This window comes from Talpa occidentalis, unplaced genomic scaffold (genome assembly GCF_014898055.3).
Source record: "Talpa occidentalis isolate TD23 unplaced genomic scaffold, MPIMG_talOcc4v2.1 talOcc4.10, whole genome shotgun sequence".
NCBI classification, from domain to species: Eukaryota; Metazoa; Chordata; class Mammalia; order Eulipotyphla; family Talpidae; genus Talpa; species Talpa occidentalis.
The window spans coordinates 28,108,039-28,126,139 of NW_023600993.1; the positions used below are offsets into that span (position 1 = coordinate 28,108,039).

Below are 18,101 nucleotides of genomic sequence, written 5' to 3' on the forward strand. Positions count from 1 at the left end.
CCCGCTGCTCCCCTCAGCAGTGTATTTTGTCAGTCTGCCTGTTCTGTTCCCCTCTCTGGCTCTGGTGAATTCTCTCACCCTTCCGCGCATCTGGCCTGTACCCTGGTTCTAGTATAAAATAAATAAATAAATCTTAAAAAAAATAAACAAGGCAAGAGAGACAGCTATACTGCATGAAAGCTGATGAGCTACAGACCATCTTCAACAGGGAATCTGGAGAGAGAGAGTATTTCTAGGAAGAGGAGGTTTTTTTTAACTCTTCTTCCAAATGTCATGTTTATAATTTTTTGCTGTTTCTAACAGAATTTCTAAAATAGATTTAATAGTACAATTGTTAATGATGAGAAATAGATGACAAAAGAAAACAATAAGTGATAGGTTACAAATAAATGGTAAAGAGATAATTAAGTGATAGGGAGAGGACGAGGGAGACAAATAGATAACCTGCTGATAAAGTTTCTCCCAGGAATCTTGAGTCATAAGCCGGAACATGGCAAGAAAAGACCAGCCAAAGTTGTCAAAATTCGTAAAACCATTGTCAGGATTATAATTTGTCCTTTTGCATACATATCCCAAAGAACAGGCACTAGACCTTGGAGACAAGGGAACAAAGAAACAATTACATTTCCTGTAGTCCAGTTTCTCTGCCCCACCTGCAGCCCACAGCACTGGTTCTTCCTCCATGGCTATGAACTGCATAAAATATTTGTGGCATGGCCCTATCTCCCATCCTGCCAGCTTCTACTTTAGTGTGGGTACTCATTGGCTATTTCCAAATGCATTTATTGATAAGTTTATATTAACAGTTTGTCACTGAAAAAAATGAATGTCCCTTTTTTTCATGTCTTATGGTCCTATGATTTAACTAAGTGTTCTGCTAATGATGAATACTTAGGTTTCAGTTGTTAACAATTAGTCTTTTATTCTTACACATATTTGGGTTTTACTTTACAAACAATGGCACAGAGGTCTTTGCCACATCCCCAAGGCAATATCATTAAGTATCTATATACTTTCTTAATTTGTACTTAAGATGGTGTTTTTATCAAAGTAATGCATGCTTGTGGTTTAAAAATCACATGGCAGGGCCTCCCTGGTGGCACAGGCGGTTGAGCACCATACTGTGAAGCTGTTCACAGCCCCTGCAGTGTGGGTTCGATCCCGGCCAACCAGTGAGAATCCCACATGGCGCGGCATACCTCTCCTGTCTCGCCCACTACTCCCCTCACCAGTGTATTTCATCAGTCTGCCTGTTCTGTTCCCCGCTCTGTCTCTGGTGAATCCTCTCACCCTCCCATGCATCTGGCCTGTACCCCAGCTCTTGTATAAATAAAAAATAAATCTTAAAAAAATAAATAAAAATAATAAAAATAAAAATCATGTGGCATCAAAAGGCTTGTAATGAAAACCATTCCATCATTTTTTTATATACACTCCCAATTCAAAAACTTCTCTTATAGCTTTAAGATATCTTTAAATATAATGCTTACACTGATATGTACCATCTCCTTAGAAACTGCTGTGTTATGGTCAGGGCAGAAGATCACATACTAGGAGGTAGTTTACTAAACAACTCTTGAACTCTGAGAATATATGCAGACTGAGAAAGCTATGACCAGCATATAAGCTTAGAAAAAACAAGGACATTATAAAGACCAGCTGGAAACCAAGGTTGCTGTGTCTGTGTGCTCACCCCACCTTGGATTTTGCCCACAACAACCAAACCTATCTTGTGTGGATGAGGAGTCAAAGAAGCACTTATGGGCCCTTCATTAAATGAAAACACCATAGCTGAAATGTGTCCTATTGCAGATCATTCTGGAGAACTCAGCAGAACTTATATTCTGTTAAAACCTATTATGTCTTGTGAATTTGACCTAATCTGAACCTGTGACCATCACCATTAAAGAAACTGCCTAATTTTATAGATAGGGTTATATCCCATTTTCTCTCACAATATCTGTACAACTCTCTTCTAACACTCATCCCATTTAATCTACATCTCTTTTCACTATCAGATTTCAATTTCAAGAGGATAGAGCTCCCCTTGGGCCTAACACAGATCATGGGCTCCATAGGCCCTTGATACCTACTTGTTATTGAGGATGAAAGCAGTCTCTTTCCTCAAACTTAGCACACTATCATAATTTGAAATACACTCAATAAGTCTTCACTTAGCTGAATCTCTTCCCATAGGAGAAAATACTGATATTCTAGAAGAAGGATGGAATCTCAAAAGGGCCAGAGGGCTACCAGCTCTTGGGTGATTGCATATCAATACACATAAAACCATGTGTATGATTAGAAGTAATGGTATTGAACAGACCAGCAAACAGAGCAGCATGCTCTCACATCAGGGCAGTGCCACTGAACAGGAAAAAAGGACTTCCTGGGGTTCGCAGTCACAATGCTTTTTTTTTTTTCTTACTTTTGAAAGTCTTGAATAGCCACTCCATGAAGTTAGAACATCACTACATTTTTCCGCAGGTTTTTTATAATCTATAAATTCAATATAACTTGGGGGTGAAAGTTACTCCAAACAATTGGAAACAATTTTAAATTTAACACACTAAACTTACCTAGACATATAAAATAATCAGTACTGTTTGAAAACCACTATCATTACTTTTACAAATCATTAGATGAATACTGTTTGCCACATCATTTCAAAAGGTCTAGAAGTTCTATGGTTGGGGAAAAAAATGGAGAGCATAAATTTCTTACCGGTTAGTATTCCCGGTGTAACACATTATGAAATCACTTGAAGCATTTTTTTTTTCAAGGCAGTTCTCTGAGAAGGAAAGAATTAGATTTTTTTAAAAAACACTGAAAGGAAAGAAAATGCCAAATATACCAGATTATACTTGCAGAGGATGGTCTGAAATCCTCTAAAATGATCAAAGTATATGTCCAGAGAGGAACTGGCGCCTAAGGCCTTGGGTAGAAGCAAGAGACAGGATAAGAGGAAGGAAGCCAGGCAACAAGGCAGGAGGAAGTGGTGACCACACCACCATTCTGCTTCTCGGTGCATAGAACTGAACCAGAGTCCACCCCCTGGGGTGACCTGGACACAGACACCATCCATGAGATGCCCACAAGCCAAGGCACAGGTGAAATTGTTACAGGACTGACATCAGTGTGGAGAGGGTGGGGCATAGCAAGAAGTGATATCATGAGAGAAAATGTTCAAGGAGGAGGTTTGGAAATTTGCTCATTCCTTTTGGCCAGATCGAGGCATTCTGAAGACTTTTGCAAAAACATAACGAAGAAGTGGGCAGAGATCTAAGTGTGAAAGGATGAGAGCTGACAACATCCTTGCAGATATAACTTTGGGCTTTTTCTTTCTCCATGGAAACCCAAAGAATGAGGCGATTCTCTAAGAAAGGCATCTGCCTGCATGAGTACCCAGGATGGCTGAAGATATCCCTTGTTCCTAAGAGACTCAGTAATGCAGATATGTAGCTAGTAGGAGGGGATAAATAAAAGTTAACCACACATAAAGCAGGAATGAAAGGTGGATTATTTACCTTTATTGTCGTCAGTAACATTGTGGCAGTCCTCTCTGACACATCTATGATTCAAAGTTCCCATGAAGAGCTGCTGCCCTACCAGAGCAAAGATGCTCAGGCAAAAGAGAGTCAGGATCATCACATTGACAAGCTTCTTCACAGAGCGCAACAAGGCACCAACAATGACCTTCAGGCCTGAGGAGGACAGGGGTGAGGAGATGCCACACACACACACACACACACACACACACACACACACACACCAAACATGAGCAAGGGGCAGGCAGGGAGAGCCGAGACCTCAGAAGCCTGGAATTGGATTGTTTCCAAAGCTTAGCTATTGTAAATAGTGCTGCTATAAACATAGGGGTGCAGGTGCTCTTTGGAATTGATGTTTCTGTGTCCTTTGGGTAAATACCTAGAAATGGAATTGCTGGATCATATGGAAACCCAAATGCCCAAATGCCCAAAAATAGATGACTGGATCAAGATGTGGTACATATACACCATGGAATATTACTCAGCATTCAAAAAAGATAAACACATGCAATTTGCAGCAACATGGATGGCACTGGAAGGGATCATGCTCAGCGAAATAAGCCAGAAAGAAAAAGAAAAATACCGGATGGTCTCACTCATAGCAGGAATCTAGAAAACTTAAATAAGGGACCAGGAAAAAGAATAACTATAAGAAAGAAAATATCAAAATCAACAAACAACTATGAACCAGAGACACTCTATGGGGGGTGGGGGTGGGGAAAGGAGGGCTTGGGGTCAAAATAAGGGGGGTGTAATTGTATGGGGAATATAAAAATAAAATTTAAATAAATTTTTTAAAAAAGACTAAAAAAAAATTTAAAAAGAAGCCTGGAATTGGAAACTGGCCTGGTTTAGGATTCTGAGGCCTAAGTTCTAGTTCCAACCCTGTGCCTGAGAAATTGTGTGTCATTTGGAGTGGCCAACCAGTCTAGGACTCAGCCTCATCCCTGCCCTACAGCTGCCACAGGGTTGCTCTGAAGAGCAAAAGAGAAGACTCAGAGCAGACACACGCCACACAGACACAAGGCATAACTTGGTGACAGCAGTGCCAAACCTCCAGTAGGGTTTCTGCATTTGGGGTTCATGTGCAGCTTTACGACCCAAATGAGGAGTTAGAACTTATTACCATATTGAGGCTACTACCTACTATAGGGTACATGAGGTGCCATGAGACACCAGCAGAGAGCTGGAGGGAGGAGTTTGTCTGAACCCAATTAAGGAGGATGTCCTAGAAAAAATCTAGAGTTTTTTCTTTCATTCATTCAAGATATATTCACTAAGCACCTACTGTGTCCATAACATACTGTTAGGCTGCCAAAGTTACAATATTAGAAGGCCAAAATCACGTAGCATGTTGGTGAATGCTTATAATCAGTTTTCTAAGGGGAGTAGGCAGTGCAAGGAAAGTGCTCATCTGTAATATTTCTTGGACATATTCCATAATAGATCCCTCTCCCTCCTCCTAGTTTCAAGCTACCAACATGAGATTCTGGAAGCAGAGTTGGAAAAAGATGTGCATGATCTGTTGGTGGACAGAACAATCAGCTCCAGCATAGCTGGTGGACAGACCAGCTCCAGCATACCACTGAGTCAAGAACTCTACTCTCCTTATAGCTGGAGAGATAAACAACCAGATGTGAAAGCAATGTCTGTGGACACTAAGTGACAATGTTTCAGTTGACCAGTATTAGACCACTGTACTAGAACTCTCTGTGCTTTTCTCATGAATGTCTCCTTTACTCAGACACTATCCCCACATTAATAGACTTCATTTCTGACATTTCTGCTCACCAAATGGATGGCTTTTCCCCCCACAACAACCAATTCTATGATACCAGCTGGATGTTCTACAATTTAATTCAATGCTGACACTACCTACCTGGAGACAGCATCTAATGTTTGTATATCTGAAGCAGTAGCATGGTGCCTGGACATATTAAGTGCTCGATACTGATTTGTTTAATGGTCAACTAAATGAGTAGAACAGAATCTGTTCACTTTCGGTTTATATGATGACATTTTAGAAAAATTTAAAGAACATTCTCTCCTGCTGAGCTAAAGTTAATATTAATGACTTACCTGAAATTACAGAAATTGCTTTCAAAGCTCTAAACACCCGGAAGGTACGCAGGGATGACAGGCTGAATGTGAGATTTGGCACATATGATGCAAACCTAAAAGACAAAAAACAGGGAACTCCTGGGTTTGCGCTCCAATGACTGCATGGAACAGCTCCTCAGAGACCACAAGTAAACACCGTCTGGGGTCTACGCCCACCAAGGTAAAATCTGCAGCCTCACCTTCCCAATCCCACCTTCCATCTGATAATCTGGCAATATCACTTTCTATTGCTATGGACCATAAATTGTGCAAGAGGCTGTTCTCTGCTAATCTTTATATTTTGACATAGATGAGGATTCCTTGAAATAGTCACTACAATTGTGGTTCTAGTCATAAATAATTGAAATCAATATAAATATTTTCTGACTGATTACCAAGTCCCATGCTCCAGTGCACTTCTTGTTTTTTATTTTGCTGACTCCATCTCATCATTCAGATGCCAAATTGATGTCCTTTCCTTCAGGAAGAACTTTAACTCTCATATCATGCCATTCACAATAACTAACTCAAAATGGACCGTAGACTTAAACATAAGAACCAAAAATTATAAAACTTCTTTAAAAAATGAGTGAAATTTTTTGTGACCTTACAGTGGACAAAGATTTCTAGACTCCTCGGTTCTTCTTACATGCTCTGGCAGTCTGATACATGCACAGCTTCTACCCTAGCACTTACCATTTCAGGTTGTAAAGATCACAAACTGTCTTTCTTCCCCTCTGAACTATGAGTTTCAAGAGGGTAAGAACCATGTATAAATTGTTTTCATTGTTAAAATCTCTATATCCTGCACAAAGTCCAGTTCAGAACAGGCCAGAGTTTGGTGAGCCAAAGGCTGAATAATTGAAAGCATGAAAGCTAATCTAGAAACCGATTTGTGTATAGAGGTCTCTGGCTAATTGGCCACATGGGGCAGCTCAGGACCAACCAGAGCTCTCAGAATTATTCAAACACTCAGTCATGCGCATGGATCCACACAGAGCCCTGATGAAAACCAAGGGGCTTCTTTCCCACTAGGAATCTAATCTCTTCATTAGAAAGTTTTAACATTCTTACGCTGTTGCAATGACAATGGAGTCCAGCCAATTCCATGGATCTCGAAGGAAAGAAAACTCATCCAGAACAAGACCTCTTGCCAATATCTTTATCAAAGCTTCAAAAATATAAATCCCGGTGAAGACATACCTACAAAGCAAATAATTCAGAGTAATGACATAAGTTATGTGAAAATCAGGGAGTCCATTCGTCTTATCCTACTATGAAGAGGTTTCATTCCATTTCAATGTTATATTTAGCATTTTGATCTGCAAATTGGAGCTCAGAATTGCAAGCTCCTCAAGCAAGTTCTGGTATTTAGAATTTCTGAGAAACAGACTCAAGAAAATTATGGTATAGTCACCTGAAAAATTATATAGCCATCAGTGGAGACACCTATAAGCTTGTGCAAACACAAAGAAAACTACTTGAAAAGACAAGACTTAAAATATGTACTGTGCTGTTTATTACAAATGTAATCTTAAAAGGTCTTTAAAAACAAGAAAAAAATGTACACATGCAAAAATAAAACAGACTGCCAGCATTTGTGTTGGGGAATTGGGATTATGGGTGACATTTTCTTTCCCTCTTTATCTAAACTCTGATGTAGCTCAGAATTCTTTTAGGTGTGTTTGTTTAAAAACTTAGGACAGATGAGTTGAGAACAGACACATACTCAGCGGTGTTGGCTGTTTCGTTACTACCATCCTTTCCAAGAGCTGAGGCCATGAACACGCAGTTGATGACGACGGTGCAGATGATGAACAAGCTGAACAATGTGATGGTGTCTGTTAAGGCAGGTGCCCTGCAGGATGGCATGTGCCACTCCTTATGGTAGTGGAGGTTTTCTTTTCTGTGAGTGCATTTGACCGCTCACTGAGTGATTGACCTAGAACAATTTTCTGTCCCCTGAAAAACTGCCCTAGGCCAAATGACAGCCTCTTCACCTGGAGCATAACACACCTTCTTCCACCCGTCTGACTCACTGAGACACGTCCAGGATGGGCAGCTCTGCAATAATATGAAAATTCTGGAGGCACCTTTGGGCTCAGGCTGACATAGGTTTGACTGAGATCCCATCCTTTCTTGCCTCTTCCTTTTGCTCCATGTCGGTTCCCTTTTCCCTTCTCCAGAGTAGTTCCCCATTAAATAAGAATTTCCATCTCAGGCTCTGCTTCTAGGGAGCCCAACCTAAATAGTTATTCCTTCCCATTCTTCTCAGTACTTCATTATCTCTACTAATTCACGTGTTTGTTTGTTTGTTTGATCTCTTCCCCAGTCTAAAACTGCTCAGTGTCTCCCCTGGCACACATCAGAAATGCTCATTAATTTCTACCTGTCTTTATTCTTAAGACAGATTGCAAACTCAAAGATACAAGACTGGCAAGTCATATAAATGGGTAAAATGGTCTGAGGCTGAGTCACAGGGAAGGGTAGACTTGGGGTGAAACAAAGCTTGAAAGTCCCCTCTAAAAGAGGCAATGATTTCTCATCGCAATTCTGCCAGGTAAGAATGGAGACCTAGCCTTGCCAGAGGTTCAATTTTTCAAGAGAAGCTGGAATTTATGCTTTAACAGAAAATGTTTCCAAAAAGTCATAAACACACTATAGGTCCAATTGAACACATTATCAGCTAAATATGGTTTTGCAGGCTGCCAATTTATAACCTTTGTTTGGGTTGCTACTTAAAGTTCCTTTCTCCAATACAAAGTAAAAATCAAAATCAACAAGCAACTATAAACCAGAGACACACTAGGTGGGGCGGGGGGAAGGAGGGGCCGGGAAAGGAAGGACTAGAGTTAAAATAAGGGGGTGGGGGGATGCAATTGTATGGGGAATATAACCAAAATAAAAATGCATACATTGTTCAAAGATGAAAAAAGATATAAGAATTATACAAAATAAAATATTAAAAAAAAATTTCCTTTCTCCAAGATGTCATGCCTGATGCCTCGAAGCACAGCAGCACCTCCCCACATGGCCACTGCTCAATGGCCCATCTCACTAAAGAAATTGACTACCTTTTGACCTGTCTTCTTCTGAGGCCAGATTCTCAGAGCAGGGGCCGTGCCTCATTCACACCCACCGCCGGCACAGAATCTACCCATAACAGTAACGGAGGTCAGCATTTATTGAAAAACTGAGTTGTTTCCACTGAACAAACACGTGATTATCCCAGGGGCTCATGCACTTTTCACATGACCTAGACTTAGTGAAAGATGCAATAAAAGGATATGAATGCACTGAAATTTTAATGGCTAAACTTCTAACAGAATTGAAAGGGCCAAAAATGAACAAGGCACGCTTGGCGCTGAAGCGGTAGATTGTTCTCTTTTTGTTCAACACCATAAATGTCTGCAAAAAAACAAACAAAAAAATAGGGATTATATGTAGTGACAAAGCAATATTTACCATGAGTTCATTTAGAGAAACTTCAATGGAGTCATGTTTGAGGAGTGGCTTGACTTAGTATGAAAACTAGAGTTTTCTGAAGCCTCAGGTACTTTCTGGTCAGCCTGTCCTGTGATTCTAGAGGCCAAAAGATCCCCTCAAGTGCCCTGAGTCACACACAGAGTGCCAAAATAACTGTTGGACTGTGGAATGTGCACCTGACTGGTTATAGTCAGGTGTCACGTAACAATGGAGACATGTTTTAAGATATGTGTCATTGTGTGATTTCATCGTTGTCATAAATGTCACAGAGTATTCTATCAAAATATACTGGTGTGGCCATTCAGGAGGGCATCCTGGAAGAAGAGCTGGGTTATCCATGACTTCTTACTGGGCCTGCATTAATTGGCATGTGTATTACAATGTTATTTTGGGGACCACCCTCACACGATGGTCCAGTGTAAGCCAAAATATGGCTATGAGGTATATGACTACCCCAGAGATGGAGCCCAAGAGCCTGCAATGAAAATTGATGAATAATAACTGGGTAAACAAAACACTTTGTATTGGACTTCATGGTATGTCTCTATGGAGAAAAGAATTATAAGAGAACTTGAAAGAGACAGAAGTAAAATTTAACATTCACATTTTCAATTATTTTTAGTGCCAATGAAAACTTGTTAATGAACTGAGAACAATCAAGGACATACAGAGTCCATATTATTATGCCTAGGTCTGAGCAGTTGTACATGAAATAGTCTGGCAATCATTTCTAGCCTTGCTCTTCAATAAAAAAAAAAATCAAAGTTCCCAGACTAGCTCTCCCATTCCCCCCGTGGAATAGGAGCAAATATGCCTGTGGGTCTCAACCAGCAGGGGAGACATGAGAGAAGTTTAGAAATGAGTGGGGGTGTTTTGGTTGTCTGTCACCATGACTTAAGGCTCTCTGACCTTTAGTGGGTGTGCCAAACCTACCCAGGGATGCCGAATATAGGACAGACCGAATGGATAATGCCAAATGGTGCATTATCTGACCCAAAGTGCCAGCTGGGTCCCACTGTAGAACACTGAGCCTGTGCCCACCTCTTCCTAGCAGGTCTTCCTGGGCTCTGGGGAAGCAGCAGCCCCTGGACAATAACCTACCACTCACAGGCTTCCAACATCAACCACCAGACTCCCCTCATTCCATTTAAGTGTAATCTGGCTGTCCTCTTATAACACCTCAAGGCTGTTAGTTAGAAAAGCCTTTATAGAACAAGGATCATTGTAGTCTCCCAAAACACTGCTCTTTTCAAATTTGTAAAAATTCTTGCTTGACATATAATCCAGCATGTTCTCAGAGAGGAAAGTCAGGCTTTGACACCCTGGCTCAGAGAGAGCAAGGTGGGTGCTGCTTTAGCTGAGGTACCAGAACCTTAATCATTGTTAACCATCAACCTTTTTCACTGAGTAGCTAGAGCTTATCTGTTGGTCATATGGCTGCAGGAAGAAGTGTGGATAGACTAGGATGTTTTCTATTGATGCCATAAGAAAATAAAATGGCCACAGAGTCTCTAAAATTTAGGAACCCAAGTCTAACCTTGGGAATCCTGTGCCCTTCCTTTGAATAGAAAGATAATTAAGGTAAAGAATAAACCTCTCCTTGATGTGGGTCACCCCAGATTAATAGGTGGTATGATTGTCTCTGCTTCTGTGCACTTTGATTTTGATATTTTATTAATACCTCCTCTGACTGTTTTAAATATTTCAACTAATGGTGTATTTAACTATATTCACAAGGGTTTTAATGATTAAAATGATAGATACCAGCTCCTCCTGTCTGCTTGCTGACACATTGCCACCCCTTTCCCTGTGACTCTTCAAAATAGAATCTTCTAAAGAGAGGAAGTGACTTACAACTACAGAAAGAGCCCTGTGTTTGAGCCCCAGCTCCACCCTTTATGGCTGTTTGACCTGGTATAAGGGACCTCCCCATCTAGCCTTTGGTTTCCTTTCCTGTAAGGTGGAACAGCGGCCACACATGCCTCAAAAGACTGTTGAGAGCACCAGCCACGTAAGGTCATAGAAGTACAGAGTTCTTGATAAGTAACATGTCTTCTGGCCCTAGAACATGCACCCAGGCTAGAATATGCTGTCCTCCCAAGACTGCCCACAGCACAAGGTCTGCTTGCCTTGTGAGTCTAGCAGTTAACTCACCTCCAATAACTCTGCTTCCAAGAAGCCCCCAGAATTCTGGGACTTAAGAAAAAGAAATCTTGAGTGTCCTTGCTCTTTTATCTTTCTTCCCCTTTCTGGTCCTTTTCATTTACATATCACTTTCCTCTATACACACAGTTTCCATTTTGCCTGGCAACTCTAAATCTGTCCCAATTTAAGGGCAAACAAATCAGGCAGTTTCTTGGAGAGATCGATTTCTCATGAGCAAGGGATGCTCTCAGCATCCCAGGTTTTCCTAGGACTTCCTCCAAACTCTATAGCCTCCTTCCTCCCTGACCTCAGTCTGGGGAGGTGGGTTTTCCATTCACTGCTGCATCACACAATGAGATGATGATGGCAAGGTCTTCTGAGCCTTCCCTGATAGGGGAGTGGTCTGTAAAGGAATGTGCTCATAGCCCCAAGCTTTCAAATAGCTATCAGATGGAGACTGCAGTGCATATTTCCTCACTCAGAATCTCTTTAAGGAATTTTACTAAAACTCCCCCACAAGAACCATACCCAAGCAGATGAAACACCAACTCTATCACCTATTGGCATGGGATTAACATACAATCTGTGTGTGCCCACTTGACAACCATTTTCCTGGATTTCCTTTATTATAAGTTCCTATTCTGGGTCAAGTGTTGGTCTAGAATTTTGACTTTCATGAATTTTATTAACAGCCTAGAAAACTTAAATCTAGTATTTTTCAAGGTTAAGGGTTGATGCTGAAAAGGATATCCCTGGACAGTGATATTAATCCTTACATTGGTATAATGCTTTATAGTTTACAAAGCATTTCCACAGCATTTCTCTGATATAGGATAGAAAAAGAAGGCATTATTCCTATTTTACAGATTAAGAGAAGTGAAAATTTGTGAAGTGACTTGCCTAAAGTCATAAAATCAATCACTTGAAAGGGGCCACACTTAATTTTTCTGACTTCTAGTCTAGTTCTCTTTTTTGATAACATTTTAAGTTTTCTATGTCCTCATTTTAAACTTTCTGCCATCCTAGTCCTCATATTCTTCTCCAAGACATGTGCCACAGAGATAAACGAAGACTGAAGGTAATGACAGGAGGTGACAGCAAAAGAGATGTATGCCTACTACCTGCAACTCCCAAGATCAGTGTTTAAGAGATCCTTGTAACCCTGGTTGTAACTGCATAGTGAGAATACCCCAGTTATCCCCACAGTTGTACCTGATGAGTTCTGTAGAATGGGTCCAAGTCTTCCAGGGGTTTTGATATCAGTTCATGGGGAATGTCCCCATAAAGCTTAGGCAACTTCCTGGAAGCCTTCAGATCAAGCTGAGGTCTAGGCAGGGGTTCTGCTGCCGTCTGGCCTTTGGATTTCTTTTTCTCCTTCTGGATGGCAATACGCTTCTTAATTGCATCCAGGGAGTCAGCAGTGAAGGGGCGGAAATTCCGTGCATCTGGGAAGATCACTGGGTAGCACCTGTCATCCATCTTTACCCTGGGGACACAGACAAGCAACAGGTCCTCAGAGAGCTCTGGTTGGTAGAAATCACACAACCTGTCCTGGGGATTCCACTCCCTAAGGATGATGTCATGGGCATCTGCAAGAGTTGAGATTGAGGTGAAGGGGCTCGGGGGCACATATGTTGTGGGGCAAGTCAGAAGAGGTAACCACTGCATGGATATGACAGGAATTTGTTGCACAGACAAAATCAAAGCAGGGCATCATTCTTGGAGGACCTGGGGATATGTGGGAAGCTGAGTTCAAGAACAATGGGCAGGGCCTCCCTGGTGGCGCAAGGGGTTAAGCACTGCACTATGAAGCAATCCGCAGCTTCTGCAGCATGAATTCAATCCCCGGCCGGCCAGGGAGCAACCCACATGGTGAGGCAGACCTCTCCTGTCTCTCCCACTGCTCCCCTTAGCAGTGGGTTTCAGTCAGTCTGCCTGTTCTGTTCCCTACTCTGTCTCTGGTGAATCCTCTAAATCTTTTTTTTAAAAAAAGAAAATAATGGGCAGAAGTTCAGTCTCTAAAATTGAGTATTGAGTAAGCATCCAAGCACTGAATTAGACAGTAAGTCTGAACCAGCTGAACTATTGAAGCAGGGCCTGCATGTAGCAACAAGTGGCCATAGTGTGAACAGGAGAGAAAGAAACAGGGAAATGAGTGGTCCATAGCTAGAGTTGCAAATCAAAACTATAAGTATATGAGTATAAGTGCAAGACTATAAGTCTTTCCTCAAATTTGGTCAGCAAACTTCTTAAAATGTGACAAAATGGAAACAAAAGATAAAAACTCAGCTCTGAACACTTCTGACACCTATCATTCTACGACAGCTCTTACTTCTGGGACCCAGATCTGGCAGAAGCAAGAGCCTGAGAATGCAGAAAGGATTTTAACTACACCATAGGATAATAGCTCTCCTGACTTCTATCCCAATAGCCCCTTCTCCAGGACTTTCTCCATAGCCTGGGTTTAAAATTAGACTTTGAGAAAAAACAATAGAGAAAAAACAATAGCTTTCATTTTGACTGCCTTTTTTTCCCCATGCCAGACATTCTCTGTTTCTTATATACTGAATGTCAATACTAAACCATTCCAGGGGATTACAACAGAGAATCCAACAAAGCACTGGTTTGATCATTCAATAACTAAGTGTTCAGTATCTGCTCTGGCACAGTATAAGAACTATAAGACCTTCCTCCTGGTCTTATAGTTGTGCTTCCCTGGTGCAGTGGAGGAGATATACAGGAATAGAGTGAGACAAATGCTACTATAAGGAGAAGTAGAGGGTGCGATGACTGTGCATAGGGTAAGTGTCTACCCAGTTTTAGGGAATCGAGGATAGTATCCTAAAGCTTTGATGTCTCAGTTGAGACATGAAAATATGTGAGACTTAAACAAGAAAAAAAGGGGGACATCATAGTGTTATGGGTGGAGAGAGGCTAGAATTATGGAAATGATCTTGGAAACTGGAGCGACAACCAAAGGATGACCTAATGGAGTGGATGGATTTGAGAGTTTCTTAAGTAGCCTTGACAAATGATTAATGGAAAGGGAGGAAAATGAGAATAAGGAACCAAGTTTCCTAGCTTGGATGTCTGGGTCAACAGTGGTGCCACTCACTCAGAGAGCACAAGGGAAGGAGGAAGCTTTGGGGGAATAAAATCAGTTGAAAACATGTGGAGTTAAAGCTGCCTATGGAACCTGAAAGTGGAACAAACCAGGAGGCACTTAACTACAGAAGAATCACATGCTAAATCCTGAAAATAGCATATAAGAGAAAAAAAGTATAGTCAAAACTTCTCTTGAGAACCCTCAGAAAAACCATATTGAAGAGTCATCCCAACTCATTGGTTATTCTTCCCTCAGTGAAGCCCAAACAAATTAGTTGGATTAGGGCCTCCTCAGTGGGGCAGTGGGTTGGGCACAGCGCTGTGAAGCAATCCACAGCCTCCGTAGCACTGGTTCGACTCCTGGCCTGCCAGGGAACAACCCACATGGCGCGGCAGACCTCTCCTGTCTTGCCCGCTGCTCCCCTCAGCAATGCTTTCGGTTCATCTGCTTGTTCTGCTCCCCGCTCTGTCTCTGGTGAATCCTCTCACCCTCCCGCGACTCTGGCCCATACCTCAGTTCTTGTATAAATAAAAATAAATCTTAAAAAAAAATTAGTTGGATTGTGTTTAATGATCATGATAAAGGTAACACATGTTATTGATCACATGAAAGGCAAGGTGGTGGTCACAGGTGTGAGCCATATGTTGACTGAAACCAAATATGGGAATATATTCTATGCCATGTTCAGTCAGGATCAAACTCTTTATTGATGCATCCAAATGACAGGATTGGCCATATTACTTAAATTACTCTCTCTACCTCCCATTCTCACTCATGCACACACATGATTGAACTTGTTTAAATGAAGTAGGCATTTAGTGAAATTCAACTGCATTTGCCTCTAGAACTCCTGAAAGGCTTTTAAGACTGAGGTGAGGTTTTTGGCAGTCACAGCATATGGATACTAGTTGAACCTATAAAATAGTTGAGTTGAGAAAGCCCCTGGCTGGCAAAAACTGAATCTTAGGCTAAGATGCAGCAAGGAATCCAGTGGAGGACTGTTCCATAACATTCAGACTATTAAAGAAGAAAATGGACACCATCAGCCTGCCATTCTGACCCTGAAGACTGGGGTCTTGAAGACAGAAGACTCTATAAAAATAAATAACACAAAATAAAACAATAACCCTTGAAACTGTAACTTTAATATTTGTTGTAGATGTGAAATAAAGGAAGAACTGCATCTTAAAGGTAAAATTGAAAACTACAAAAATTGATCCTGGAAAAAATGAGAAGTTTATAAAAATTAGCAACTCAAAATATGATAAAATGAAGTCATCAGGAGTAAAAAGTTCTTCGTAACTGTAGGAAACAAATGAGGAATACTGAATACTCTTTTATGAAAGTAGACAGGAGAACTGAACTTTGGAAATAGTTCCACAAAATTAGTTGCATTAGCAAATTAATTTAAAAAAACCAAATTGGTAAAATTTGGAATGGTTCTAATCTGTACAAAACTGAAATTTGTACCAAAAATACTTAATTTTGAAATTTTTCTATATAGAAAATAGATTACATTGCATAGAAAATTGGTCAGATAATTAAATTGACTATGTACAATTACTTCCATGTTTCATTAACAATCAAGTTTGAAGGCAAATTTTTCAGACACTAACTGACTCTATTCAAAAAAATATTTGAGGGCCTCCCCTAGTGGCGCAGTGGTTGAGTGCTGGGCTACAAATCTCCCCGTAAGCCTCTGCAGCGCTGGTTCGATCCCCGGCCACCGGCGAGGGTCCCACAAGGCATGCAGACCTCTCCTGCTGCGCCCGCCGCTCCCCTCAGCAGTGTATTTCCTGGGTTTACCTGTTCTGTTCCCCGTTATGGATCTGGTAAATTCTCTCACCCTCCCGCGTTTCTGACTGTACCCAGTGCTTGTATAAATAAATAAATAAATCTTTAAAAAAAATTTGAGTATATGCTCCCAAGCAATGCAAAGAAAATTCAAGAAAAAGGACGCTGCATGGAAGCCACAGTGGACCTCACCAGGAGTACAATTGCAGAGTGCAATTCCAGAGTGACCACATCTCAGTCAGCTTTCAAGGTAATTGTTCCAATTAGCAAAGAGTAGAGGGTCCTGAGAAAAATCTCTCAAGAATAAATTATAACAAAGGATATGATTAAAAAGCTGGTTTCTCAATTGGTATAAAATAAATGAAATTAGAAATTCCATGAAAACAAAGTATTCTTTAGAATGTCATGTTTTATATATGAAGACAAATTATCTGAGCAGCTGGCAGAAGAAAGGAAAAAAAAGAGAATCCATTTGACCTTGACACTTAAATCATTCTCCTTCATAGAGCAGAAAGTCAGTGCCATCAGAGTCCATCCCCCATCTCTACGGGTTTAAACAACATGAACTTGTCTTTAGGAACTAGTAGCTACAAAACCATTATGCCACAAAGGTTACATATTTGTTTTTAATTTTAATACTCATGCTACAGGTAAAAAAGAATTTATTATAATTACAGAATAGATTCAAATATCATAAAATTATATTGCAAGTTGTTGTTGGAGAGAGAGAGAAGAAGCAAGGAAGCAGTGATAAACACTTCCAACAAACAAGACATGCCATGGAGGAGTGAGTGATCAAGCACTACAAGTCTAAGTCGATCCCTTAGATTCACAGGGTAATCAAGTGGAAAACAAAACTGAAAGCACATTAACAAAAATTGAAAGACTCATGGACAGGGCAGGGCAGAAGGATTACTGTCAGTAAGCTAAATTCCTCATCTTGCACAGGAACAATTTAATAATTTCAACTTAAACCTGGTAAGTCAAGAAACAGAAGTATGAGAAAATTATTTTTGCATTACAGAGACAGTGACCAGAAGATTTAAGCGTGAGACTGGGTATATAGGTGAAGGGGGAGACATTTTAGTTTTCATTTTATATGCGCAACACTTTTTTCTGTTGAGCTACTTAAATTATGCTCTTCTAACACATTACTTTTATAGGATTATAGAAGAGTAGTAAAAATCCTTCAAGAGCTCACAACAGCCTGTGATTCAAAATACTCAAAATATCAGATATAATGACAGGCTCTAAATTACCATGAATTATAAAGGAAGCAAGCATAATCTTAACTTGCAACCTTAAACCAGGAGGCCAGTGACATGTGAATTACGATCTGACAGAGGAAATCATGGAGAATGGGAAGTCCATGAGGAGGCGCTGGCAGACCACCAGAGGTGGAAACTGCCTGTGAGTAAAGGCTCCGCTCATGCTCCCTGAGGACTGGCCCAGTCCAGCAGGCTTTCAGGCCCACTGCCGCAGAATAGACAGAAAACAAATACCTCAGAAAGAGGTTCAAGGCCTCACTGTCCTAAGCATAAACCCTAAATTCACTTGCAGTTAAGATTAAGTAGCCCCAGCGCTCACTCAAATCCATAAACTTTATAGAGCTATTTAGATGTGGATGCCAGTCATTCATTCATTCATTCATTCATTCATAGGCTGGGTGCTGGAGAAGGCAAAGTGATGGGAAACACTGCATCAGCTCTCAAGGGTCTTACAACAATGTGGGGAATCAGGGAAGTTGAGGACAGAGAGAGAAACTGCAGACTGACTATGGCTGCACTAGAGGAAGCTCTGGGTAGGGTGTTGTGGGAGCCCAGAAGAGAAAGTGGATATGAAAAATCAGAAGTCACTGTGCCGGGAGGAGACAGGGAGGTGTATGTGTGTGTGAAGGCATTGAGGGTAGCAAAGGACTTTGC

General features: G+C 40.9%; 1 protein-coding gene across 1 annotated transcript in view; it reads right to left on the reverse strand.

Annotated features, from left to right (window-relative positions):
• SCN11A (sodium voltage-gated channel alpha subunit 11) overlaps positions 1-18,101 on the reverse strand; it is a 117,916-nt gene that overhangs the window by 46,624 nt on the left and 53,191 nt on the right. The window contains exons 3-10 of the mRNA XM_054693188.1: positions 12,492-12,765; positions 8,938-9,056; positions 7,378-7,479; positions 6,723-6,851; positions 5,628-5,722; positions 3,528-3,704; positions 2,725-2,791; positions 445-592 (exon numbers count right to left, since the gene is read on the reverse strand). Of these exons, the coding sequence (XP_054549163.1) occupies positions 445-592; positions 2,725-2,791; positions 3,528-3,704; positions 5,628-5,722; positions 6,723-6,851; positions 7,378-7,479; positions 8,938-9,056; positions 12,492-12,765 (1,111 nt within the window). The remainder of the gene's footprint in view (positions 1-444; positions 593-2,724; positions 2,792-3,527; positions 3,705-5,627; positions 5,723-6,722; positions 6,852-7,377; positions 7,480-8,937; positions 9,057-12,491; positions 12,766-18,101) is intronic.